Genomic DNA, 27492 nt, shown 5'->3' on the forward strand with positions numbered 1-27492 from the left:
TTTTTTTTTCTAAATGAAACTTATTTGAACAAAATATATAAAAATTTGAAACACTAAATGGAACAGATGATTTCGTCTCGACATGATACGAGGAAATGATACTCTGCATTTTCAACACTCAATTTTAGGTAATACATGCCAATATCATTAATGTTACAACAAATTTCTTTCTGCTAAAAGCAATGGAGGAGCCTGTAGCTAAAACCTCAACCACGAGGTTATGTTTTCCAACACTTCAGTCTATTTATGATAATAAAATCCTAAGTTACACATTGCATGTTCCATCCTATATTTCGTATGTTTTAATAAAAAAAAATCAAAAATTTTTTCGAAAACTTTTTAAAAGTCATTTTTGTAATTCTCCATCTTATAATCCCTTATGTAAAAGGGAGACATAAACATCTAATGGAGCATTATATTCGAACATTTAGGCACGGTTCGACGCAAAAGATGATATTTAACATCATTTTATCTACTAATATTTATCTCGAGTTTTATAATAATCGAAGATAAACAATTGTGTTATTCATATTTTTCAATTTATTATCTCATCGTTTATCGTCTTATTCCATAAGTCAGGTGGTATCTTAATATCGGAAATTAATAAAATATAAAGAAGCATATAATAAAGCTGTTTATGAATAAGTATGCAAAAATTTGTAGGAGACGGTCTCCCATATCGTATTTTGCGAGACAATGTCTCTTATTTGAGTCATCTATGAAAAAATATGACTTTTAATATTAAAATTATTATTTTTTATGTTAAAAATATTATTTTTTATTGTGAATAATAATTAATTAATCTAAGATCTTCTTAATACATATATTATATATATATATATGTGTAGGACTATGTGAAGCGAACACGTGTACAATCTGACATCCCTGCGTAATAGTATTCCCGGTAAGCTCGAGTCTCTGTTTCCCAATCCTGACTCATACGCGATTGCGCCCCCACACAGTTGCGCTGCGCACGCACGCACCCGAGGAAGAGAATTTCGTTCGGCGTTTCTTGTTCGCTATACGTTCATGTTCTCTCCGTGAGTAGTGTGTGACAGCTTTATAACGCACGCACATACTGGGGCACTCATAAATGCGTGTTTCTGGTTCTTGATGTGACCGACCTCGTGTTCTTCACGTATATCTGTCATACCCTTCTTCACATTTTTGAACCGATTTCGGTGTTTCGACGGGCACACTGTGATCTGTGTGTATTATTTCTCTGAAACGTTTCGTCCTCGGATACGAACGTGGTAACTATCTGGGAACTAATGTGGGTGTATGTGTTTTATTTGCTTTAAACTTTTTGCCCGGGTTAATGTGTTATTATTTAATCGATTCTGATTCATGCATGTGTAGACAGACGGGTGTTATCTAGGGGATTTGAGAGAAGCAGGATGGTGGGTTTTATCTCGCCGTTTCTTAATTCTGTGGAATTTCGTGGATTTGCATATTTTCTTGTTTATGATATGATTTAAGAATCTGTATGGAGGAAAAGAGGAAGAAAATGAGGGGTCGAAAAAAAAAAGTTGATCATCATTCTGAAAAGTAAAGCAACGAGGTTAACGTTATTATCATTTGTTCATCAATTTTTTAATTACAATTTAGCAATTAAAATGAAGGAAGTGTTGTTCTGTTTTGGAGATGGAACATGGTTTTTGTTAATGGGTTTTGGTAGACTTGTCCGTGTTTGTTGATACTGCATGATATGTGTGTGTGTGGTGCTTGTGGGGTTGGGGGATCGCACAATTGTAATTGTGTAATACCTAGCTGAATCTTGATAAATGAACATTACAGATCGAAATTTTAACCTGCAAGTAGGAAATTTTTAATCAGGTATTTAGAGCTTGCAAGAATGTCCACTCTTTCAAGATTGTCAAACCTTTCCACCGATGTATCACAAAATGGTTGTATCAAGACTGTTGATTCATCAAGCAACGTGGTTGAGTTGGAAGATTTTGATTTTTCAAAGTTATCCGATCGGCCACAAAATTTGAATTTAGAAAGACAACGATCATTTGATGAACGGTCACTCACTGAGATGCCAATGGGACTTTCACCTCATCCCCCTTCTAGAGCTGAGAACTTCAATCGAGCTTTTGACAATTTAGACAGTGTATTTTCACCTGTTAAAAGGTCCGGATACACAACTCCGCTGTCCCAGTATGGTTTTGGGATGAGCTGCGAGCCAAACCCCATGATAGCAGAGGCTTGGGAAAATCTAAGGCGGTCGCTGGTGTACTTCAGAGGTCAACCTGTTGGAACAATTGCTGCATTTGACAATTCTGATGAGAAACTCAACTATGATCAGGTGAATAGCTAAAACCATGGTACTTTCTTATTGAATGCACCCACTGTTTACTCTGAAATGCAATATTTTTGGTGGATTTGTAGGTTTAATTTCTATAAATTTCATGATTTTTACTTGCCGGTTTAGCATGAAACAGCTGGCTGGAGAAGAACCACGAACAATCTGTATATTAAGCAGTTTTATTCTTACCATATAACAAGCAAGATTATCTGGGTTGCAACAAGCCATCTAAAAGTTCTACAACGCCAGCTACTTGTTAAGGTTTTCCTTAATTTTCTAATGTGCAGGTATTTGTCAGGGATTTTGTTCCAAGCGCGCTGGCATTTCTAATGAATGGAGAACCTGAAATAGTAAAAAACTTTATCCTCAAAACTCTTAGGCTACAATCATGGGAGAAAAAAATTGATAGGTTCCAACTTGGGGAAGGTGTGATGCCTGCTAGTTTTAAAGTCTTGCACGATCCCGCCAGGAATACTGAGACATTGATAGCAGATTTTGGTGAGAGTGCAATAGGAAGAGTGGCTCCGGTTGATTCTGGCTTTTGGTGGATCATTTTACTAAGGGCATACACAAAATCTACTGGAGACACTTCCTTGGCTGAGAGGCCTGAATGCCAACGAGGCATGCGTCTGATACTCAGTTTATGCCTCTCAGAAGGATTTGATACATTTCCAACACTCCTTTGTGCTGATGGCTGCTGCATGATTGATCGTAGAATGGTGAGTTTCATATCTTTAATAAGTCTTATTTATGATTGTTTTGCTTTTCTTTCCCCTTTTCAGTTTTATAAGAATTTGTTGTCTTCAAAATCAGCAGCATGAACTTCATTGTCGAATTATGGTTATTGGCTTGAATATCTGGTTACGCGGGGATCATCAACCTAGCTTAGTTTCTTTTCATGCATACGAGTTACTGATTTTCATTTGTTTTAGAATTCTTGAAGAATCCCATAATCAGTTCTGTTTCTATAACGAAGGTCACTAATGGTGATACAGGTTTTTTTGTCCATTGTATATATTATGAAATCTGGAGGAATTACACAATCAAAGAAGCTCAATTACAGTGTTCAAGAAGATCATTCATAGTTATAGTGCCAGTTTGTCTTGAATTTTGCAGTTTATTAGTTCTTTTATTCTTAGTTTAGCTGATAGATGACATGTCTGCCTTTTTCCATGCAATTGGATTGAATCAAGAAAATGTATAATGGTAACTAGGTTCTTATCAATTTCTTCGTAAAACCAATCTTTTCTTATCTGGTGAATTCTTCTGTCTTTTTGTCCTAAGGATCTCCAGTTATATAATCGTTTGCAAATATGCGCTCTTGTAGGGAGTATATGGATACCCGATCGAGATACAAACTCTCTTCTTTATGGCTTTGAGATGTGCCATGGTTTTACTGAAACATGATGCTCAAGGGAAGGAATTCTTAGAAAGAATTGTTAAGCGTCTACATGCTTTGAGCTATCACATGAGAAGTTACTTTTGGCTAGATATGAAGCAACTTAATGATATATATCGATTTAAAACTGAGGAGTATTCCCACACAGCAGTCAACAAGTTCAATGTCATGCCTGATTCTCTGCCAGAATGGATTTTCGATTTCATGCCAATGCTTGGAGGCTACTTCATTGGGAATGTTGGTCCTTCAAAAATGGATTTCCGTTGGTTCTGTTTAGGTAATTGTATTGCAATACTTTCATCTTTAGCGACACATGAGCAGGCTACAGCAATTATGGATCTTATCGAATCACGTTGGGAGGAGTTGGTTGGAGATATGCCACTTAAAGTTTGTTATCCTGCCATTGAGAGTCATGAATGGCGGATTGTGACGGGATGTGATCCTAAAAATACTAGATGGAGTTACCATAATGGAGGATCATGGCCAGGTACTCTCCTAATTTTGAATAATGGTGAACTCAACCAAGCCAAATACCATGCATTTTCCTTTTTTTCTTAGTTTGAGCTCAAGTTTCTCAATGTCTGTTGATGTTCATGTAAGTCTACAAAAACTATTTTGTTTAGGAGTTGTGCTCGAATTCCGTCTTTTTAAGTTGCTACAGCTTGATATCGAATTTTTATCAAAACACAAGCTCGAATTGTGGTTCTAACTCAAGAGGCCATTTAGTTTAATATATTTACTAGTTTTAAGTAAATATGTTAAAGTTTGTGAGTGGCTGCGGCTCATGACTTTTTGCTCAAATTCAGCTTGAAATATTTTAAACCAAGCTCAACTTCAATTATTTTGGATCTTGAGGCGAATCATGATATTTTGAAACTCCATTATTCTTAACCACTGCCATTATTCAATGAGCGCATTACAACATCAGTTGCCTGGTTGAACAAGTAAAAGAGGCAATCTTATAATTTCTTTCTCAATTTTTATGAAAACAGTGCTCTTGTGGCTCCTCACCGCAGCATGCATCAAGACAGGACGACCCCAGATTGCGAGACGAGCTATTGAACTTGTGGAATCCAGGCTATCAAAAGACGGTTGGCCAGAATACTATGATGGAAAACATGGTAGATACATTGGAAAGCAGGCTCGAAAATACCAAACATGGTCCATTGCCGGCTATTTGGTTGCAAAAATGATGATCGAAGATCCATCTCATTTGGGTATGATCGCGCTAGAGGAGGACAAACATCTGAAGCAGCCGGTCTTGAAAAGATCGGCCTCGTGGACCACTTGAAACTAATTCATCTTTGGTTCATTCATTAGCTCCCATTCGTCAACAGTTATTGGAGCAAATGTGGAATTTTAGTTTTTGGTAAGATAACGAACAAATTTGTAGCATGAAGGGATAATTTCCATTTTCTTAGGGGATATTAATCCTATTTTTTAATGTGAAAATGTTTTTGTTTGTGCTTGATAATATCAGCTCCATTCTTAGTCTCATCTAACTTTTTGCCCCGTCATTTAACAATTTGTCAGCCAATTTTTATTTCTTGCTTTATGAGTTGTTGGAGTAAATTGGCAAGTTAGGCACATTAACAATATGCCAACATAAGAACAAAAAATTTATGAGGTAACACTAAAAGTTGAAAAAAAGATATGGAACATGACGCTTTTTCTGTATTTGTAAATCGAGTTTGTGTAGTTAAAAATAAATTTTTCTTCGTGATCTATTTATCATTTGAGTGAGTCTTTTGTGAGACGGTATCTCATATTTTATTCGTGAGAATGATCAACCATGTTCATATTTACAATAAAAAAGTAATATTTTTGACATAAAAATAGTGATATTTCATGAATAATCCAAATAGAAAATATATGTCACAAAATTGACTCGTACAAAAGTTTTTGTTGTTATATTTAATGCAAATTCTTGTTCTCATCTCCAGAAAAACTTGTGCTGGGAATTTTCTTAAATGATTTAATTATTCAAAAAGTGCTCATCTGCCTTCAGTGATCTGTCTTGAAAAAGTAAAATAGGACTCTAGTATATAAGAAAAATGAAATAAATGAATTAAATAGGGAAAGAAATTATAAAACATAGACGATTTCAACTTATTGAATACATTTGACACTTGATGATACAACGGATAACTTTGCTTTTTAAATGACATTTTGTTAGATTAATTTAATAATCTATCAGCTTAAAATTATTATAGGTCTTTGCCATTAGTTTAATAGTGTTTCTAGTAGATATTGAATATAACAAATACCATAATCTATACTACATTATCCACTATTTTATGTCATATTATTATATTATTATCTTTGGATTTTTTTAAAAAAAGGTATTAAAATTTAAAACCTTTTACAATAAGTTATTACAATAATTAACTTACTATATTGATCGTGTTTATTGTGGACTTAATTGGACAAGTCAGTAATGGTGTTCATCGATCGGTTCGGTTTGATTTTTGGTTTTTTATCTCGATTTTTTCGATTTTCAAAATATATAATCCGATATCCGAACCATTTTCCTTCAGTTTGATTTTCTACCAAAACGGTTCGGTTATTTTAGTAGGTTAATTCGGTTTTGGTATAATTATTTAAATTAATAATATAAATATATTGTAAAATATAATATGTTAATTTTTTACATCTTTTGTTAGTAGAATATTTAAATATAAGGCCTAAATTAATTAAAAAACAACAATTAATTAAAAATTGTTCAAAATAGTTCTTCATTCATTAAATATAAATAAAAAATATAAAAAAATTATTAATTTAACGAAATTTCGGTTTTGACATATATAATCCGAAACCAAACCAAATAAACTTCGTTTTAATATTTATATCTAAATTATAAAATTCGGCTTTCTGTTTGATTCGATATTCAGTTTTTTCGGTTTGGATTTTCGGTTTTATTCGAAGTTTGTACATGTCTAGACAACTGTTATGATTGAAACAAAAAAACTCATATAAAAATATCTTACGGTTAATTTTGTGAGACAAATTTTCTATCCGAATATTTTCGCTTTAAATATGAATCAGATGACTTATATATATATACACATCCGTAAGATTGTCATATTCTAAGTAAGATACAATATTTTTTTTACCTAATTAAAGGGGAGATTATAATTTTTGAGAAAAGTTCCCAATTTTTATTGGATATTTTCACACCTTCACCAAATCAAAGAACCTCATTTCCCTTGGAGATTAATTCCTTCCAGGCTTTCCCTGAACAAAATTTTCTGCGTCGAACGAAAAATTTCCTTTCTATTTATATATTGCGGTATTTTTTTCTTAATGCCAACTATTTTTTCTTAAAAAATAATTACCAAAATTATTTTACGAATTTCTACTTTGTACATTATATGTTATTTATCAGACAGCCCACTAAAAGCACACGTACACACCGAAGATGAAGCCCACGAGAGGGCCGTTCAAAGCGGTGTCGTCTTGGGTGCGGCGGCAGCCGCCCAAGGTGAAGGCATTTCTCGCCGTCGTTAGCGGCATGGTGGCGCTCGTTGTCCTTCGTGCAATTGTTCACGATCACGATAACCTCTTCGTAGCTGCTGAGGCGGTTCACTCGATTGGAATCTTGGTTCTTATTTATAAACTTATGAAGGAGAAGACTTGCGCTGGTAATTGGTTCTTTTGTGTGTGTGTGTGGTTTTTGATTTATGTGTTGGTGTGGGAATCGCTGTTTTTAGGATATAGTTTTGGTGGGATTGATCGAGGGGTGAAAAAAGTTTGGGACTTTACTGATGAGGGGTGATTATGTTTCCTTTATGGTATCTGTGATTGGGATATAGCTGAACTTTTGACGGGTTTTGGTTTTCTTCCGAAGCTTGCCGGTGTTTTAATTCATTTCTTGGTATTTTCGTATTGGAAGGACAAAGGTGCACTTTTAATCCCGCTATTCCCTTTTTGCTTGGAAAAGGTATTGTATTATGGTCTAGTTGTGTGCTAACAAGCGCCGTTCGACTGCAATGAGTAAAAAAACACTAATTTCTCTTAAAATCGTGTCCTTTTCTAGACTTTCTGATAACAAGTTCGTGAACTTTGAAAATGAGGTTCACCCTTATTTTGACTATAATTGGAAAATGATTTTTCAGCTTCCAGTTGTCCTTGTGTTGCTTAGTTATTTTCGTCTTTCAGTGAACAGTAACTTGTATGTAAATATAGGTCGTGTGATGTAACTAAGGCCCTCATTTTTTTGCAACCTCTATTTGTCTATCAATTGGGATGTTAAATATTAAGGAAAGTAAAGACTGCAAATCTTAAAAAGCACCGTGTTAATATTTAGAGGCCTTGGATTGATTTTATGATCTTTTTTTTTACCACAAAAAAGTAAATGTCCATTTCAATTATTCTCTTCGATTTGCTTTCTGTGTCTCTCTCTGATACTCATACCGTCTAGTTTTGATGAAATTATGGCAGGGATTTCACTCAAATCCCAGGAGCTAACAGCTATATTTTTGGCTGTTAGATTGTATTGCAGTTTTGTCATGGAATATGATATACACACTGTACTTGACTTGGCCACACTAGCCACAACCTTGTGGGTTATTTATATGATTCGTTTTAAACTGAGGTCGAGTTACATGGAGGAGAAAGACAATTTAGCTCTATATTATGTGGTGAGTTTTTCTTGCGAATGATGCCATCTTTTTCTTATTCATTTTCTTCTGCGGCTTTGATCTTGTCTCCCAGTTTTATGGAGATTAGTACACCATGATCAAGAGTTACTTGAAAGTCAAAGTGAGACAGTTGGCTTATTCTATTTCACAGGGGAACTTGGTCCTTGATACGTCTTGGTTTCTTGCATCAACAGGTCTTGAATTAGGTGTAGCTATATCACAAGCTCATGAAAACTCAATAGAAATAAAGATAGTGAAGAAAAAATGCAATCAAACATAAGATTTAAGTAGTGCAATCATAAAGGTCTACATTCACGACACCGTTAAAATGGCTAAATTCTAATGGCCTCGCTTAATTTTGAATAGAATTTTGAGTCTTCACCACTTTATATATAACTAAAATATCTATGGATAGACGTGGTAGGAAAACTTTCTTTGCTATAACCTAATCATAATCAAATTATATATACATATATATATATATATATATATATATATAATATTCTTGAGTATTTTGAAATATATGATGTGATTTCTAGCATTCATATGAAGTTGAACACGGAAATCTGAACTGAAGTTGATTTTTAACAGCTTATATGTCTTTGCAGTTACTTCCTTGTGCAGTCTTAGCTTTAGTAGTACACCCATCTACATCGCATCTCTTTGCCAACAGGATTGCTTGGGCTTTCTGTGTCTACCTGGAAGCTGTTTCTGTGCTACCCCAGCTTCGCGTAATGCAAAACACCAAGGTAGATTTAACTTGTGTTTGCAGTATTACATGCATGATACTTTATGTTGCTGTCTTAAATTTCGCTATTTATTGTGCATGTACTTGTATAACATTGTAACTTCTCAATGCCAGATTGTGGAACCATTTACAGCACATTATGTATTTGCACTGGGTGTTGCGAGGTTTCTGAGCTGTGCTCATTGGGTTCTCCAGGTTTGGTTCACAGACTTTACCCCACACAATTGTTTTAAGAACTCTCTAGTCTGCTAAGTGAAGAATGCTAACAAACGCAAACAAACCATCCATTACCTGATCAATATTCTAAAATTCCATTATTAGTTTTTTAACTTGAAAGAGAGTCTTGAATATGCTCAATGGGAGCATGAGCATAATCATATTTACCGAGAATGTAGATATCATGTCCATTTTAAAATTTTCAGAACTCCGGTGTTTAATGTTGTTATCCTAATATGAAAATAGATTGGTTGAATAATATGCTTATATCATCAACAATAAGTATGGCTTTAATCATAAATCGTTTACATAATTATCATAATACGTTGACCCCTGTTATGGTAGTTAAAGTTACATACCTTTCCTCTTGTTAAGATCCACCTTATTGAATCCTAGTCATCTAGCTGTTGCATTTTGCCAGGTTTTGGACAGTCGTGGTCACCTGCTCGTGGCATTAGGTTATGGACTATGGCCTCCAATGGTTCTTATCTCGGAAATTGTTCAAACATTCATATTGGCCGATTTTTGTTACTACTACGTTAAAAGGTGTGCATTCTTCTGCCCTTGTATTCGCATTTTGTGTGTGTGTGTGTGGATATGCGTCTTCTGTTGCTGTATCGATTCATTGTGCTTGATTTTGTTATTTTGCAGCGCTTTGGGAGGACAGCTTCTTATGCACCTTCCTTCCGGGGTGGTGTAGTCAAAAGTTGCAGACTAATTTAGTTGTTTTGGTGCACGCCTCATGGTTGATAAACATGGTGGTTAGATATGTTGGGGTGTCGGGGTCAATTCTTCCAAAAACTGTGTTGAATATATTGCATGTGCGGTAGTTTGGTTTAGATTATGGATTTTTTTTTTGTAACAAACACTTGAATTCTAAATCAATGATCACTATATTTTTCTCGACCTTTGTTTGCGATTGGATTGATGATTTTAAATCCATGAATTTCAAATATATTATGTTGTTTGAGAAATAAAATTATAAACTTCAGATTCACAATTTATAGCTGGACTTATATGTCAATATAGCAATTTTCAATTTCAAATTTATTCAATAACTGTGTTAGTTGAAATTAATTATATTTTATATTATTAATGTGTAAATTAATAAAATATGAATTATTTTATTATAAATAATAAAATTATAATCGAAATTCATTGACTTTAAATTTTTATCTTTAAATACATATTTATGTTGCATTTAGATTGATTGATTTTAAATCTATGTATTTTAAATGTATTTTTGTTGTTTTAAAAGAACAAAATCATGAAATTCAAATCTTGTATGTTTATATAATATTTCATATTAATTACGATAAATTTAAAATTCACTCAATAATTTATCATTTGAAATCCATTTATTTTGTGTAATTAATATACAATTAAAATATACATATATTATTTTATTTGATTCATTCCTTCAAGTGGACGTGGGTCTTTTGATACTTGTATTTCATACTTTCGTTTGAAGTTTTTCAAGGGCTAATTCATGATGGATAATTTTTTTTAAAAAAAAAACAAACCATAATTCGTATCTGATTTTCCAACCATTTGAATCTGGCCATATTTATTGTCCCGCTCGATAAAAGTGCCATCTGCCTTGGTTTTAACACTTGAAAGTTGAATATAGCTCAGTTTATAAAATCCTGAACTGGGTAAATACTTCCCATTTTTGGAAAGAGAAACTTAAAATTGAGAATAAAAATTATATTATCAATTACAAATGAAAACAGATGCAGTTATGTTGTCGCAATGATGGAAATCCGACTTGAGCCAAGGATCATGTTTCATGTTGGATAATTTTCAAATACGGATAATTCGGTCGATAAGTTGAAATATTCCACAAAACTATAGATCTTTTCCAATTCTTTAGTGTTTGTTTCGGTTCAACTTCCAAAACCAAGGGACAAAATTTGTTGTCCGAGTTCCTCAAACTCGAGCATTGTTTCAATTGTAACTATGGTGTCATATCTGGATGCAACCTCGGATCAAATGTAACAACAAATTTTAGGCACAATATGTTGCTGTCATACAGAAGAGCGATGTACAAGTTAGAAAGTCAAGCAAACAGTCTCACATTAATTCTCAACAATCATCTGACTCAAATGGGAAAGGGTGTGCAGGCAAGCAGTACAAAATCTGTGCAACATTTAGACAAAACAAAAAGCAAGCATAAATGTGCAGGTTGAAGTAAGATACGTAAATTATTTTGCTTTAACCTTCTAGTTACATAGCAAAAGCTAATGAATTTAGTAGCATCATTATACTATAAACAACCTGCATATGCTCGCTTCCGTTGAGATGATCAAATTTCTGAGAAACTCTTCCCGTTGATAAAGTCGACGACTTGGGTGACTGTTCGATCGAGTGCCAGGGTTACTGCCGCCAAATTTTGCAAAAATTCCTCAGCTGTTGGCTTGTCGCCGTCAATAATATCTGTCACAGCTTTTAACAATATTACAGGCACTTTCAGGAGATCCGCTACATAAGCAACAGCAGCTCCCTGATTATGCATGACAAATCAACATATGATGTCCTTTGCATCAATTGAGCATAAAGAAGTGTATACTATTTGCGCCAATATTTTGACAAAATAGGAGGTTAGATTTCTTTTAATTTCAAAATAATACAATTCTATTTTTGACAAAATTCAAATGGATGAAAGGATGTGAATCAGTGTTGTCGTAGAGAAAAATTGTGAAAACGAACTGAGCAAGGTTGACGTGAGAGCTAGAAGATTCAATTGCTACAGATGTCCAAGTTAAAAAAAAAATTGCTACATATGTGTCATGTGATTCAAGTCTTTTCTGGCATGCAACAACCTCATTTGCAGAACCACTCTTTTTTATATTACATCAAGCAACATGATAATCAACGTAATACCAACCTCCATATCTTTAACAGTTGCATCATTTGCATGGATTGCTGCTTCATCCACTGTGGACATATCCAAAGAATCGCCAGTAGACAATTTGCCAACCTGAAACATACAAAAGATACTACTTTAACTGCAGCGATATTATTCTAACATGCTTTTCATATAAATAACGTTAGTGACAAACACAGTAAATATCAAGCACAATATTCATGGTTGATTAGAGAGGACCATTTAGGGGAAAATCTACACTGCATCTTTTAAATTTCATACATGCAAAGATAAAGTCAGCAAACAAAAACGAGCAAGCGAATCTCAATTCCTGTACGTACATTCATGACACACTGGAAACATAAATAGATACCATCAACTTGAGTCATTATCGAAGATCAAGATAAGCAGAGACAAATTCTAAACAACTTTAACTTTTTACTACCATCAAACAGGTAGGGAAAAAACTGCTACTCCATTAGATTGAAAATTCAAGTCCATAAGATGTTTTACCGTTGAATAAAAAAAAACAGCTTTAAGCATTGCAGAGACATGTCAAAGAGAAGAATTACCAATCTTAATCAGAGACTGACATTTGTAGTTGAGACTTCTGATATAAAGGAACTTTGAAAAGAAACAAGGGAAAAAGTACTTGGGTTTCGAAATGATCATTAAATGAGCTTCCGAAAGTAGATAACCTTCAAGCTCAGCTCCTTCGCAAGGTTGGGGGTGTAGAATGCTTGACGAGAGCCGACACCATACAGATCAAACACCTGGAGGCAAAAAAGAAGGCTCATGAAGATCTGATGCAAAAATTAAACTTCTTCATTCAGGAAACACAATAACTGACTGTCCATAAACTACTAACACATTTTTGCAACCAGAAAACAGCAGCATTGCATTATACCATTGATCACGAGGTCAAGGTTTCATTGATTTCCATCCCCAGAGATTGAGAAAGTGAGCAATAAACAAAAAAAAATTTACACCCACTTTCTCATAGCTTTAATAAAAAAGCACTACCGCCTGTTTAAAAATTACACCTCGCTCCACAGTGTTCCAATTATATACCTCATGTTCCAACTCGCTACGTGAAAATTAATTGGCATTTGTATCCAAGCAACTATATGAAATATTAATCTCAAAGCCAACACTTAAGTGGTTTGTCTTAATTTCAAAGATCAATATACCCCTATAGTAACGCATGTTTGCACCATGTAGTAGAGATCAAAATCTTTGGAGGTTTAATCATTTTGGGAAAGCATGACACTGAAATCATAACTGGGTAAAGACGTGAAGCACCAAACATTACCACAACAATATAAGAATTAGAAACGAAATATTCTGATACATGGACTAGTAAACTAACAAGTTAGGGAAACAATCACCCTTTCTCCAAAAAGGGAGACCTTATTCCACCATGTTCATATAATATAAATAAATGGAAAAAAATATAAGTGGTAAAATATGAATGCAGAGCACTTACAGGGATAGGAATTCTTCTGTCATGGAAAGCGACATACGATATAAGAAATACATCTCCTATGCAAGCACCTTTTGCCTGGTAAGTTGTAGATATCAATGCAAAATTATATTGAGAGGCATCACATGCTCTCTACATAGAGAGCACGTCTGAGTTTCCCTTTACACTTCAGAAACATACAAATCAAAAATCTGAAACAACAATTTAACAGCTGCTTTATGTAGTGACAAATCTATGACAAAGAAAAGTAAAATAAGAGTACAAAATGTCATCAATCAAGATAATTGATCGTATTCCTCACAATTGAAAAACGTCGTTAAATTTCTGAGGATTAGAAATAAATTTTTACCTAGCAAGCACGGAATCAGTGGGTCGAAAGATATATAAAGATAAGGAAATTGGAGAGAAGACACTCTCATGTACACCCAACTACAGATATAAGTGGAGCGTAAAAATATCAGCAGCAACTGACCAACCTTGATAAGGTCAAAAGTGAGGTTCAAATATTACAGATTGAAAATTGGAACAAAGGAGAACCATAAAATGTTTATCTGAAATACCTTGAACCCTCCAGCAGTGCCTGCATTTATTATAACGTCTGGCTGAAATGCTTGAACTGAAGCATAAGTCAAAAGGGATGCAGACACGGTGCCTACGCCGTCAACACCTAATAAGAAATAGCTCATGAGCTTAGCAACAGGAAACTCAAGAGTAGCATCAGCCGAAAATCTTTGGTGCCAGTACACATTCTATAAAAAGAGGAAAATTACACAAGAATAAACATACACTAACATGATCAAAAGCTACATCAAGAAAAGAAATACAGACCCAATGTGTTGTCTTTTCCAGGGCAAACAATGTTGATGCTCAAATCTTTGTATTTACCATGATACCGCACCCATGGGACCCCCTTTGGAAAACTGCATTATTCAAGACATGGAAGGAGGAAAAAAAAGCAACTCTTTGGTGAATTAACTTCCAGAGCTAAGAAATAACAATCACTGTTGTAAAGTTTAATAGAAAATAAAACGTATAGAAAAAAGAGAATCACCTTTCAAATAATCAAACCCACGGTCTCATATACAGTGTAAATCCCACACTAATTAACTTGTGACAGTAAGCTTAAACTGATAGATTCACACCGATTATCGACTAATACAAATGATCAACAAGTTACCAACTTCCTATTCCTCATGCAGACAAAAAAATGAATTAACATTCAACTCCAAATCAACCAAACAACAGAAATTAACGAAAAAAACAATAAAAAAGAAGGTATACACAGAATCAAGGTCCTCGGTGAGCTGGAACTTATTCACTAGAGGTGACGCCTCAGTCTGCATAGCTATACGTCATTTTCATCGGTTCAAACATGCAAAAACACAGAATTGAAATCAATATGCTACATTTTGGAAAAAAAAAATCGAACAAAAATAATTGTTGGAATAAAAAAACACTAGGAGCAAAAAGAGTACCGATGATAAAGAGTACATTGGAGATTGAGCGCTGAGAAACTGCATCCTCGTTAACTTGCATCTCAGCTTTTTCATCGTGGGGAGGAGCCATTAGATTGCAGACAATAATCGATTTCAAGTCTTCGAACCTCCTCTCCGCCGATTAATCCCCGATTAAATCAGAAAGCTATAGACACCATTTCAATGCTTTCTCCCCACCGTTGACGGAGGCCACCAAAATCAAAAAGCGTTTATAAAAAAATAAACTTCTATTATTTTTTGGTTTTTTTTTTTAAAAAAAAACTTTTAAATTATGAATATAAATATTTATTGAGACGATTCAATCCAATCAATATTTTATGTGATATAAATTATTCACATAAAATTATACACTGTTTAGTAATATTAATGGTATAAAAACTTTTTAATTACCAATCCACATTAAATAAGATTGCTTAAATTTTATTATTAAATCGATTATTTACGAGTTTGAAATTATAAAAAAACATTGAGCATAGCTTAAAACAGTTGAACATGATAAATAAGGTAATAAATTATGATTACATTTTTTTAATGAAATTATGATCATATGTATTCTGTTACTCTACTTTTTATATATTACAAATTATATTAAAATAATTTTATGTCGCATTTTTTGCAACTTGATTCTGTGAAATGTTACGGAACGAAATATTGAAAGTTTTGATATGGTACGTTGTCACCATAATCTGAAGTCATTTATTTTAAAACCATAGTTTTTTTTTAATTTTTTTATTAGACTAAATTAAGATTGTTTTTTTTTATTTTATATAATCACTTTTTTTTAATACATATGCAAACATAACATATAATGGTTATTATTTTGTGCATACATATCAATTTATATATCCATATTATTTGTTCCCTAATTAATTACGTTATTTTTTATAAAAAAAATACATCCCCGCCTCTCCGAATAAATTTTTGAGTAGGTCTCTTGTGAGATGGTCTCACGAATCTTTATCTGTGAGACATATTAACCTTACCGATATTCATAATAAAAAATAATACTCTTAGCATAAAAAGAAATATTTTTTCATGGATGACCCAAATAAGAGATCTGTCTCACAAAATACGACTCGTGAGATCGTCTCACACAAGTTTTTGCCTAAATTTTTTTGGCTCCGTCTCTGCACAAGATGCTAAACAAAACTCAAATGAATTCCAATTTTCAGAGCTACACGTATATTCTTAGGCTGCGTTTGGTTGTGGGATAAAATAAACTAATGATTAGTATGTAAATGATAAAGAAAATGATTGTCGTAGATATGTAATATATGGTAGTATGTTTGGTACGATTTTTAAGTGTGAGATAATTTTGAAATTTTTGATGAAAGAACAAAATTGCCTTCCTCTTTTTTTCTTCTTCCACTCCGGCTGCGGTGGTCCGACGACGGATCCGGCAGTCGACGTGGCGGCGACAACGTCGGTCCGACGGCGGTGATGGCGTTCTGGCGAAGGTCCGACGACGACTGTGCGGTGTGGTCCGGCGTATGTCCGACGGCGGCAATCTAGGGGCGGCAATGTTCCGACGACGACGGCGGAGTTCCGGCGATGGGGAAGGAGGTACGGCGGCGGTCCGGCGAGGGCGGCGGCAGCGGTCCGGCAGCCGAGGTGGTTCAATAGCGATGAAGGAAGAAGGGTAAAATTAGAAAGAGAGTAGAGATAGAGGAAGGATTAATAATCCTACGGAGGAATGAGGTATTATTTTATCACACGTAATACCACTTAATCATTCATAGTAAAGATTGAGCTGGTTAAATAAAAATCGTACCAAACGCAGGATTAGGTGTGATAAAATAATCTATCACACCTAATCCTCCCAATCAAACGCTGTGTTATGATGTATGTCTATGGATTGAGATTTTATGATTATATTATCCATAAAAAAAAATTTCTCAATATAAACTATTGATGAACATAGCTTAATTTAAGTCGACATAATTTTCTTATTATCATGATTCACCACTTGACAGTATAAACCGACATCTTTACAAAGCAAATGACAGCCATGGAACTTCTACAACACCTATTGCTAAAAGTCAATCTTCTTAACAAACAACATAAAATTAACAGTTTGCATGGTTACAAAGAAGATCATGAATTGAACTCGCATATTTTTTTTGGGAAAAAATACGCACTAAATTTCAAGTGAACCGTGGAGTATGCACGTTCTTCACTAGTTCGACAAAATCTGCAGGACTAAAAATGTATCAGAACCCAAAAAGCGTCCCGTAGATAAAGTAGAGTACAGACAGAAGATGAGGAAACTGGCGATGGAAAGGCTTTTGTCTTGGGCTACCATTCGGGAGCATCGGAAACTCGTCTGGAGGGGGCATTTGGCAGTTCTCACCATTGATATACATTCTTCTTGGAAAACCCCATCCATTTCTTAGCGTGAATGAAGTTGGATCTTTTTGCAGAAGTATCTCACTCGTCAAGGAGCCCAGTTGATGTTCATCAGCTTGCAAGAGCTCGGTGTTGTAGAATTCTTTTCCCCAGAAAAGGGCTACGTCTTCTGCAACACTTCCATGGCATGAGAATTCCCATATCTCCAAATAAGAACGAATACGGGAATTATTGAGAAACAATAATGAAATAGAGTGGGTTTAGATTCACGTAGAGTTCTTGATTTATATGGGATTCTTATGAAACATAAGCTTTCGTTGACCCTGAATTTGATATGTAACTTTCTGTACAGTTTTTTCGTTTTCTACACGTGACCTCATTCTTAGAATGATGTTAGGAGATAAAAAATCAAGGCAGAGTCAGAAAGTAGACAAAAGAATGCGTAATTAAAAACTATAGATTCTAAAATAGAAGGAAGTCCATTGCCCCAGCTAACCACCCCCTCCGTCCGCCACAGCCTGTTGTGAAGTGTATACAAAGTTGCTCCATATAAAAAGTACCTGGGACACCGATAGTTGAAAGCGCCGTACTGTTGAAGCTGTAAACAGAGGCGCGTAGGCCAAAGCCAGGATGTTGAACTAAGACATTCCAGTCGGAGAAGTTTCTCCCATAGTTGTAATTGGATACTGTTAGTTTCACTCTCCAATGATTTTGGTAGTTGTTCTTGATGTGCCAGTGAATCCGAAGAGGGCACATATGATTTGTGCACTGAACTATATCAGTACCAAGAGAATTTGAGGGGACCGCACCTTCTCTGCTCGAAAGAAGTAAACAAACACAGATGAAATTAGAAGCTTGAATTTTTCTAGTATGTCAAGAACCTAGTTGGGAACAAGGCAATGCTTCATCTATTTAGATCAACATTTTGCTGTTATACTAAAATATACAGCTAATAGTAGCAGCATGCGTTATATTGCTTAAATCGCAAAATCAAAAGAAGTTTGGATCAATCAACATAGGAGAGAACAACTCTGGGAAATCAGAACTGCTGAGTTCAGCTCAAATACCAATTTCAGCTGGTGGTAATATTGTAAATCAAATTTTTTTAAGTGTAGAACGGTAGAAGAGCCACACTTTTGTCAAGAGTGGACTTGTATTTAATGGCATCGTTATGTCATTGAAGCCAATGATATTTTAAGTAAATGAGTCCAATCCGATTGATGATCTAGAATTGCAGAAAACTCCTAAATTCTCAGTTTTTATCCGGAAGCATGTAGATAGCCACATGAGCAAGAGGCATTTGCTACTCAAGACAGAATCAACAATCCAATAAAATTACAAACCTAACACATGATATTGCATTTCCATTAGCTGCTTTACATCCACAGCTGCAAGAAGGACAGGTTGTGATGGTAGGATTATAGAACGTCGAAAGTGAAACACAACAAATAGGTGTTGTGTAAGCCAAATAACTGGAGTATGTGCACCTCGACTTCCATGTCCCTACAAACCACGATTCTATCATCAGGACAGTATTAAAATGGCCTGGAACATAAACAAAGAGCTATTTTCTTCTATGGGTCTGTATTATGTACGTATTTTTTAACTTACGGGAAACTTGCTCGTCTCTTCGTCCTCCAATGGCTGAATAATGCGTTGGATTGGTTTCCATTAGCGGGCCACAAGTATAACCAAGCCCTGGAGCCGTGAGCGTGAGATTCAGAGGCTTGTAGCCAGTAGTATTCTGCTCCAAGTTTCCAACTGTAAGCTCAAAGGATGAATAAGACATGGAAGGATTGATGGCCCAAGCAGTTAGAATCCCACCACGGCAGCAACCTTCAGGTCTGTTTTGGGATGTTGAATCTAGCAAATCGGGCATCAGATCAGATATCACAGGGTCTGGTTTGCAAGAATGTGGTATCTGGTTGAAGGCCGAACAATTTCCTTTTTCAATGGCAAAAGCACCGGACATCGACAAAATAACCTCATTTTTTGCCCATGTCCAACCAAACCTCCAACCTGGATTCTCTACATGACGATACTGGTAGTAGTTTTGGATGGTTACTCTCGCCTGCGAAAACAAATTACTTGTTATTTGGAGTAAGAAAATAGTATATTCATGATTGCAAGCTAACTTGATAAGAAAATAGTATATTCATGATTAGCTAACTTGATAGTTGCTACACTAACCACATAGCCGTTAGGCACATACGAAAGCACATCAAACGTGATAGTAATGTTTCCATTTGGATCCAATGGATCATAGCAATCTGCATCAAAAGACTTCAGGTGAGAAAAAAGACACCAAAAAAATTTAAATTCCCATGTGCACCAGTTTTTGAAGAGAAGAAGCAATGTTAAGATAATATGCCTGAAAATCTGCAAATTGATATTAAAAGTAGTAACATCTGCACACAACACCATGCAAGAAAGGCGAGTGAATCCATTGTTTAAGACAGGAGTTGAAATGGACAGCAGCTGTTATAAACCAGAGAAATGAATAAGATTTTCAAGAACTCCAGTGTCGACAAAATGATCTAAACTTGCTTATCTATTCCAGCTAGATATTTTCTTTTTGCGTCATTCTTGATTGGGAGATGGAAACAAAGAACAAGAGACGATAAATTAACAATTGCAGGCCTCCCTGTTGTGTTTGCACCATCTGTCCTAAAATATGGATACATGAAGGCGGATCAAGCAACATAATGACCTAGTACACAATGGATATCCTTAAAAAGTTAATCTATTATATTGTCTTCGAAATTCCCAGGAATATATTATTAAAAAAATTCCCAGGAATATATTAAGTTTCTTAGGAAGCAGAACTTCATGCCTAAGTAGAAAGATTCATCACAAGCCAAGTGCGTGAAAATTAAATGGTACAGAATGTGACCCTCTTCTCTACAAGACTGAATAAATTATACAAAAAAGACTGCAACACCTAAAGTGTGGAGTTTTCCGGCTGTCCCTTAATTTGAAGCATCACACTAACTTCGTTTGAGAATTGAGAGCAAAGACCAATATTTTATGGCGCTATGTTTTCTTTCGTGCATTTCGTCGAACATTTCCGTATTTATGAGTATAATTAACGTCAGTCAACACGCAAAAATAATATTCATATTAAAAAACAAAATACAAACTATATAAATGCAATGGACCATAAAAGTTATATATTTGGATTTTTTAGATAATGACGCAAACTATGTAAGTACAGTATGTATTGGTTATTTTGTGAACATGCTTATGAAAATCATAAATATGTAATCATATATAATCGAAATATGGTTAAAAGTAGGGGTGGACGTTTATTTTCTGGTATCGAGTACTTGATCCGGCCTGATCAACTAGTAAAAGAAAGAATATCCTAAAAAAATCTTTAAAAAAATACCTAAGAAACTAAAACAAGACCTAATTGAAAATTGTTAGTGCATGGTTTCTAAATACAAATTCATAATTGTTAGAACTCTTACTTCAAATTACGTTTCAGAAAGTAATTATTTATATATAAATAAAAAGTTTTACAAAAATATACACTAAAAAATTTCCTTTTCAGTAATTCTTGTAATTTTTTAATAGATTTTTATAAAAATTAGAAACTGCATACATTATTTTTCATAAAAATTTATGATTTGTCGGATAAGAAATAATATAATAATTTAAATTAAACTTAAATAAAATTCAAATGAAATGGAGATGGTTTTGTGAGTCAATAAAATTAAGAAAATATATTTATTAAATCCAAGTAAATTTTCATTGGCATTGTCGTTTCTATTACATCATTATTTTTGTCACATTCCCAAAGAAACTACATATTAGTAAAGTATTTCACTCAAACAAACTTACACATCTAGGTCATTCTTTGACTTCCTTCACCTCTATGTGAAATATATATTCTATATTTATATATAGCTTATGGTAACGATGCCGGTGGCAGGAGCGTGGAGGAAGACTCGGCAGGCTCATGCACGACCGAATTCACAGACACCGAAACAGGGTTGCCTTCCAACTGCAGCATGATGCTTCCAAGAACTTCTCTTAATATTTTCTTGAACTCGTCTTCTTTCACCATCTTCCCATCACTAGCATTGAACATTTTCAGAGCTTCAATCGTAATATCGTCCACCTGCAAACACAAAAAGAACATAGAATTTTGTTATTGCCCTTACTAGATTAGGCCATGTATATATATATAATAGTCGAAACAAATCAACGGGCCTAATCTCATAAGTAGACAATCCCTTTGAATAAAAAGGATCACAAGGGTCATTGAAGGATTTATGCCCACCAAATGCACTAAGAGCAAATACCAAAGGTGCTGCTCAAAATTTTCAACCGTGAAAAAGGGTAAAAAGTCACGTTTCAGTAATCACGTTATATTAACTGACAGCGGATGCAACTGAAGCCACCTAGCAAGCATTTTAAACGGTAAATGTGAGTTCTGCAGAACGAATTTATTCGGAACCTTCAGAACCAACAATGACACAGCGGTGTGTAAAGATCAATCGAAAATTCAATGGCTAACAGTTGTAACTTGTGCATAATGCACTTTATTTGGACAAATGAAAGATTAAGTAGGTAAAAATACCTCTTGAAGAGCCCCTAGTGGAGGTAATCCAGCCGAGCTGGCCAAAGCATCCAGGGCAACGTTTAAGAAATCCTTTGAAAGTTTCCCGTTGCGATCTTTCGGTATATTTTTTAAGGCAAGGTCCAGTGTCTGCATAAAATAAGTGCAAGATGTGAAGTCTATTAAAAGGGGATATCAAATGTATTTCGAAACAGAAATTATACAAGACCAAAAATGTTCAAGAAGCTGCAACAGAAGGATGTTTACCACTAAAAGTCCATGGGATCTGCCGAAGTGCATTAAAATATCCAAATCTTGAATTCATGCATGCAAGTTGGAAACTACTGAAGTAATCAGCTATACCATATTTTTAATAAGAATTCTGGCAATGCAATGTAGTTGGACTCTCGTGTCGATCCGAATGAATCGTCTTAAGAGATTCTCAAGTCACTCAAATGTCTCAACTGCTGAATTAACCACAGTAGCTTAACGTCTTTCTATTTTATCCAGATGAAGTATGTGTTTGTATTTGATTTTTGTATTTACCTATTCGAATAGACTACAATAAATCAATGAAAACTTTTCCAAAATTTGACAGATTGCTAGCAGAAATGATAATCTTTCAAACTAAGCAATATGCAGCACAAACTCATTGTATGTGCTAAATATCTAGTAATTATCAAAACTATGTACATTACCTTATCTAACTCGAATTTGTTTGACATAAGACTCCTAATCCCACTCCCGTCAAATGTGTTCTGGCTGTGAGCAACAATTACAGGTTTCTCATTGAGAATTCGTGAGACACCCTCCACAGATCTTTGAAATGCAGCAAAAAATGTCTCCTGTGAAACCGGCTGCTCAAATATACCGCCAAGTGATTGGAGTGCTGGCTCCACAATGTCACACATGACCTACAAAAGGGATAACTATCTTACTACTAGTATATGAAAGTTAGGTTTGACATTAATCAAGGTGTAAAATTGAATAAGATTGAAAGAGAGAATGTACCCAGTGATCGGTGGAAGGAGGCATTCCATGGTCAATCGAAAGTTTCTCAAAAGCTTTAACAACGTAATCTTTCAGTGATCCATTAGGCAAGTCAAGCTCAGAAAATATGGATATCATCTCCGGTTCAAAAGTTGGACTATCAACAAATGCACGAAGCTCTTCACCGTCAATTCGAAGAATAACAACGGGGTCTCGTTTTAAACCAGAAGCCATGCCCACAAGGAAATCCGACAGAACCTCTTTAAACTTAGTCTTGCTTATTTTTTTATGTTTACCGTCCGTGAATTCGTTAAGAACCTGGATTGTATCACAAGCAGTGAATTTTTATTTTCTCTGATAAGACAGCATAATAAACATAGGCTGAAACCACTTCTACAGTCTAGGTCGGATAATATCGCTCATTCTTGCAACTTTCAATAACATTAATACACTTTCAGTTCAATACAAAGCAGAAACCTCCAACATCTGCCCTGAAGGTAAATCAAAAGACCCAGTAACTTAATGCTATCTAGCAACAGATAAAATGTAAAGTTCCCATCAACGCTTTTTAGGTCCAGTGGAGCTTTAATGAGAGCTGTTCCAGTAGACTTCTGCCTTGTTTATATATAGTCCCATCTATGAGTATAAGCCAGTCGATCTTTAGCTCAACTTTAAAAAAAATAGGTCGATCTCGTTTAGGTCAAAACAAAGAAGCTTGTTTACGACACCCCCCGCGGCTCACTAGCTCAGCTTGAGTTCACATAATTTTTCATGAATATTTTCGCAAGCACAGATAATGAGTTCGACTCACGAGCTGACAAACTACTAAACTTGAGCTTGAACTCCATATTGAAAATATTTGAGCTTGATTGTGCTAGAGTCAAGTGATTTTGAGAGGCTCATGAGCTGACTCGAGTTATCTCACATTCCTAAGTCCTATTGTTACATTAAAAATCATTTGTCACAAAATTCATACATTTAATCAAACAAAAGTAAGACGAAAAGCAATAGATAATAGTCCAAATTCCAAAAGGTCAAACGAATTTTAAAATTACATGTGTTACTAGACGTTGCCCCATCTAGACAAATACAACTCTTATGAGTTCAAATATTCCATACCACATAGTTAACATATTACAGCCAAGCACACCCTGAGAGGTACAACACCTTGGGGGTCATGTTGTATGAAAAATAAGCTACATGTAAATCACATGTCATTTTAATTGTTGATTCCGACTTCTTGAGGTCCACTTACTAACAAAGTCAAGAGTAATAAAGTAACGTAATTAAGGGCTTTAAATATTTTTAATGAAGGACACGTATGTCTCTTGAAACATCAAAGTCAACCAAATGAGATCACTGAATGAAGACAAGTAACCCTGGATGGAATAAGAAAATATACAGAGATGATCAATTCACCTAGCGTAAGTTTGATCAATCACGAAAATGAAGGCAATTTAACACCCATTTTGTCTTTCAGAATGCAGACAAAAACTGAAGTATCTGAAAAAAATTAAACTTTCTCATCTCTCCTCTCCGGTTGGAAGTAAAATTTTCAAGATTTAGCTACCAAAGGTTTGAATTCATTCCGAGGCTAGTTCATTTTCCCCCTCCAATTTTGATTAGGCGAAGACTGCATAAATTTAATCTTGGTGTAGACCAAATAATATCAACGATAAATCAACGAACTACACCAGGATTACAACATTCCCCTCGAATCAGCCAAACAAAGTAGGGAATCCCACTCAACTTGTCACACTTCCTTATCCTAGTATCATACTACAACAGGAATGAAACAATCCAAAATACAAACCATTAAAGAACAGATTATATCTCGACAGTCTTCATAGTCTTCCTAGAGTCTATGAACTGTGCAAGGATACAAATTAGTATAAATTAAATACTTCGTAAACTAGCAAACAACAAAATACACAGAATAACACAACTAAACCAAGACCCCATCAATGACAGTCAAAACCAAAACTTCTTACAATTTGACCACACCTCCGTGATACCAAGAAATAAACATTAACAAAAACGATCAGGGAAAAACAAGAGCAATATGTAAATACGGCTGTAAAAAATAGAAGTGAAAAAAATAAAAGAAAGGAGAAACCTCTGAATAAATATGGTCAGAATCAGTAGAAGTTCCCTGAGCAGGCAACCCAAGAGCAGCGCCAATATCCGCAACAGCAGGCTGCAGTTCCTTCACAGAAAGCTTCCCATCACCATCACCGTCCAGTTCTTGAAACTTGTGATCCACAAACTTACCAAAAACCCTCTCATTCTCAACTAACTCCATAATATCTGAGCCGTCCATGACCTCTTGAGTGCTACTTTTGTCCATCATTGCGCCGCTGTGATTGTTGTGCATGTCAAAAAAATTAAGACCCAACAACACCACAACCTTTTTTTCTTGAATGGCTGAAAACGTTTTGGAGATTAAAGGGTCTTCGATCCCGTCGTTTTGGTGGGTTTCTCGTGAATTTAGATGGGCTGTGCTCAACTTTTTCCCCTGTTTTTGGTTTCTTTTACTTCCGTTTTGTGTGAGGGAGAGTTCGTTTGTTCTTTTTCCAGTTATATATCTATATATAGGTGAAAGAGAGGCAACCGACCAGGGGCCTTGTTTGGTTTGCTTAGAATTTAATATTTTTTTCCTAAAACACTTCACTCAAATAAAAAATCACCACCTTCAAAAAAATTTAATTTGGAAAAGTTATCTCTAATTTGTTTAATATAAGAAATCTGGTATTTGAACACGTTTTCACAGTTAAAGATAAAATATGTGGCGTCCCCCCTAAAGCAATAATTATCTAGTTAAATGAGAACCAAACGAGGCTTCAAATATCAAATAGGGTTACTAATAGATGCGTGGCTACACTCCATATGGCGGTCTGGATTTTGATATTTGCCATCCAGTGGACACGTATCCTTTGAGCAAGTAAAGTAATCCAAGTATACTCATAAAGCTCTGTTCCAGTCAAGCCTCAGTGTATAATATTTGAGCCCCACGAGATACAACTATTTTCCTCGTAAATTTGTGTGAGACGGTCTCACGGATCGAATTTGTGAGACGAATATCTTATTTGGGTTATCCATGAAAAAATATAATTTTTTATGCTAAGAGTATTATTTTTTATTGTGAATATGGGTAGAATTTACCCGTCTCACAGACTAATATCCGTGATACGGTTTCAGATTAGATCCACTATTTCCTCGGCTACATTTACACCATGATTTGGAAAGTGAACCTTATTGGGTCAAATCTTTCTTTTTCTTGATTTACTATTGGGGAAGGCTCTAACAAAGCCGGTGTCAGAAGACATCCATATGGTGTCATTTGGGCTAGTATCGTTGGACTTTGGATGATCTGTCCTCTTTATGCTATCAGGCCGGACGACTTCTTATTTTAAGGATCCAGTTACTAAGATTCACTTTTTTATATAAATTTTTTTTATGACCGCATATGTTATTATTCGATGTATATTTGATAAATATCAGGGTTAACATATTGGACAAAAATACGTATTACAGGTCTCAATCTTTCGGACACAACTATGCTATGGTGGTGTAGAATGCATGCCGACATGGATACGGGTCTATTCCGGATCAATACATGAGATGAGTTTGAGAAAGAATTTAAACGCCACTTCTATATGGAAAATTTTGTCTACAAGACGCGAAAGAAACTTAGGGAGTTGAGGCAAATGGGTAATATACCGAAGTATGTGAGCAAGTTCACCACCATATTGTTTCAAGTTCTTGAGATGTCTGATGAAGATTTGCTCTTCTATTTCGTGGGTGGTCTTCAAACTTGGGCGAAGCAAGATGTGCAATGGCGAGGAGCGGGGATGGTGGATGAGACCATCACCATTGCGGAGTCATTCACAGAGTATCAAGGGGAGAGATATGCCAAGGGTAAAGCAAAGTTTAACTTGTCTTTTAGTGCGGAGGAAGAGATAGAACACAAGAAAACTCATTTTGTGGCTATGGTTGACAAAAGAAAGTCACTTAGTCGCTTAGTTGAAGGATCTAGATCCATGCTGAAGGACCGGGAACGGTGTGGACAAGTGATGAAGGTTTTATGTTAATGTGAAAGAGTCTAGAACATCGAGGACAATGCATGAACATTCCTGGTTCATGTGGAAGGATCTAGAATGTTGTGAAAAATGTTAGATCTAAAAGCCTCCAGTACTGTAACGCTCCAGATTTGACGATTGTCCTTATTGTATTTGTTGTAACAAATTGCAAGAAAGATTAACGTAAAGAATCAACACACAGAATTACGTGGTTCACTAACAATGTGTTAGCTACGTCCACGGGCAGAGAAGAGGATGCTTTATTGCTTTAGGTATTCAGAAATTACAGAGTGTGTATCTAGGTTACAGAATAAGCAGTATTTATGCTGCTCAAAAAAACCCTAGACTAGAAAG

At 35.1% G+C, this 27492-nt stretch overlaps 5 protein-coding genes across 9 annotated transcripts; 2 read left to right on the forward strand and 3 right to left on the reverse strand.

The window, feature by feature from the left end:
• Window positions 1-931: 931 nt before the first annotated feature.
• On the forward strand, window positions 932-5223 carry LOC140818522 (probable alkaline/neutral invertase B). Of its 3 annotated transcripts, none has more exons than XM_073178507.1 (5): window positions 932-1279; window positions 1837-2311; window positions 2599-3030; window positions 3639-4197; window positions 4703-5223. In XM_073178507.1, the coding sequence occupies exons 1-5, from the start codon at window positions 1272-1274 to the stop codon at window positions 4999-5001; spliced, it is 1773 nt and encodes a 590-aa protein (XP_073034608.1). In that variant the 5' UTR covers window positions 932-1271; the 3' UTR covers window positions 5002-5223. The 3 variants fall into 3 exon arrangements, with proteins under 3 accessions (XP_073034608.1, XP_073034610.1, XP_073034609.1); XM_073178509.1 differs by having other exon boundaries at window positions 933-1253; window positions 1822-2311; window positions 4703-5222; XM_073178508.1 differs by having other exon boundaries at window positions 933-1253; window positions 4703-5222.
• Window positions 5224-7080: 1857 nt separating this feature from the next.
• LOC140818469 (uncharacterized) lies at window positions 7081-10220 on the forward strand. The gene is made up of 6 exons (XM_073178428.1): window positions 7081-7351; window positions 8151-8350; window positions 8959-9099; window positions 9213-9293; window positions 9736-9860; window positions 9966-10220. Exons 1-6 carry the CDS (start codon window positions 7129-7131, stop codon window positions 10012-10014), a joined length of 819 nt encoding a protein of 272 aa, XP_073034529.1. The 5' UTR covers window positions 7081-7128; the 3' UTR covers window positions 10015-10220.
• Window positions 10221-11463: 1243 nt separating this feature from the next.
• LOC140818465 (5'-methylthioadenosine/S-adenosylhomocysteine nucleosidase-like) lies at window positions 11464-15372 on the reverse strand. 2 transcript variants are annotated; one of them, XM_073178420.1, is made up of 8 exons: window positions 15139-15372; window positions 14945-15008; window positions 14492-14583; window positions 14224-14330; window positions 13667-13741; window positions 12879-12953; window positions 12202-12294; window positions 11464-11817 (listed from the first exon to the last, which is right to left on the reverse strand). In XM_073178420.1, exons 1-8 carry the CDS (start codon window positions 15227-15229, stop codon window positions 11620-11622), a joined length of 795 nt encoding a protein of 264 aa, XP_073034521.1. In that variant the 5' UTR covers window positions 15230-15372; the 3' UTR covers window positions 11464-11619. The 2 variants fall into 2 exon arrangements, with proteins under 2 accessions (XP_073034521.1, XP_073034523.1); XM_073178422.1 differs by lacking the exon at window positions 13667-13741.
• A 1810-nt stretch (window positions 15373-17182) lies between these two features.
• On the reverse strand, window positions 17183-20578 carry LOC140818326 (COBRA-like protein 1). 2 transcript variants are annotated; one of them, XM_073178255.1, is made up of 5 exons: window positions 19696-20573; window positions 19117-19576; window positions 18849-19008; window positions 18066-18319; window positions 17183-17674 (listed from the first exon to the last, which is right to left on the reverse strand). In XM_073178255.1, the coding sequence occupies exons 1-5, from the start codon at window positions 19927-19929 to the stop codon at window positions 17370-17372; spliced, it is 1413 nt and encodes a 470-aa protein (XP_073034356.1). In that variant the 5' UTR covers window positions 19930-20573; the 3' UTR covers window positions 17183-17369. The 2 variants fall into 2 exon arrangements, with proteins under 2 accessions (XP_073034356.1, XP_073034357.1); XM_073178256.1 differs by having other exon boundaries at window positions 17476-17708; window positions 19696-20578.
• A 642-nt stretch (window positions 20579-21220) lies between these two features.
• LOC140818178 (uncharacterized) lies at window positions 21221-25658 on the reverse strand. The gene is made up of 5 exons (XM_073178065.1): window positions 25176-25658; window positions 23081-23377; window positions 22768-22983; window positions 22091-22219; window positions 21221-21628 (listed from the first exon to the last, which is right to left on the reverse strand). The coding sequence occupies exons 1-5, from the start codon at window positions 25431-25433 to the stop codon at window positions 21416-21418; spliced, it is 1113 nt and encodes a 370-aa protein (XP_073034166.1). The 5' UTR covers window positions 25434-25658; the 3' UTR covers window positions 21221-21415.
• Between the last annotated feature and the right edge of the window lie 1834 nt (window positions 25659-27492).

Source organism: Primulina eburnea, chromosome 17, assembly GCF_022965805.1.
Source record: "Primulina eburnea isolate SZY01 chromosome 17, ASM2296580v1, whole genome shotgun sequence".
In the NCBI taxonomy this organism is placed as follows: Eukaryota; Viridiplantae; Streptophyta; class Magnoliopsida; order Lamiales; family Gesneriaceae; genus Primulina; species Primulina eburnea.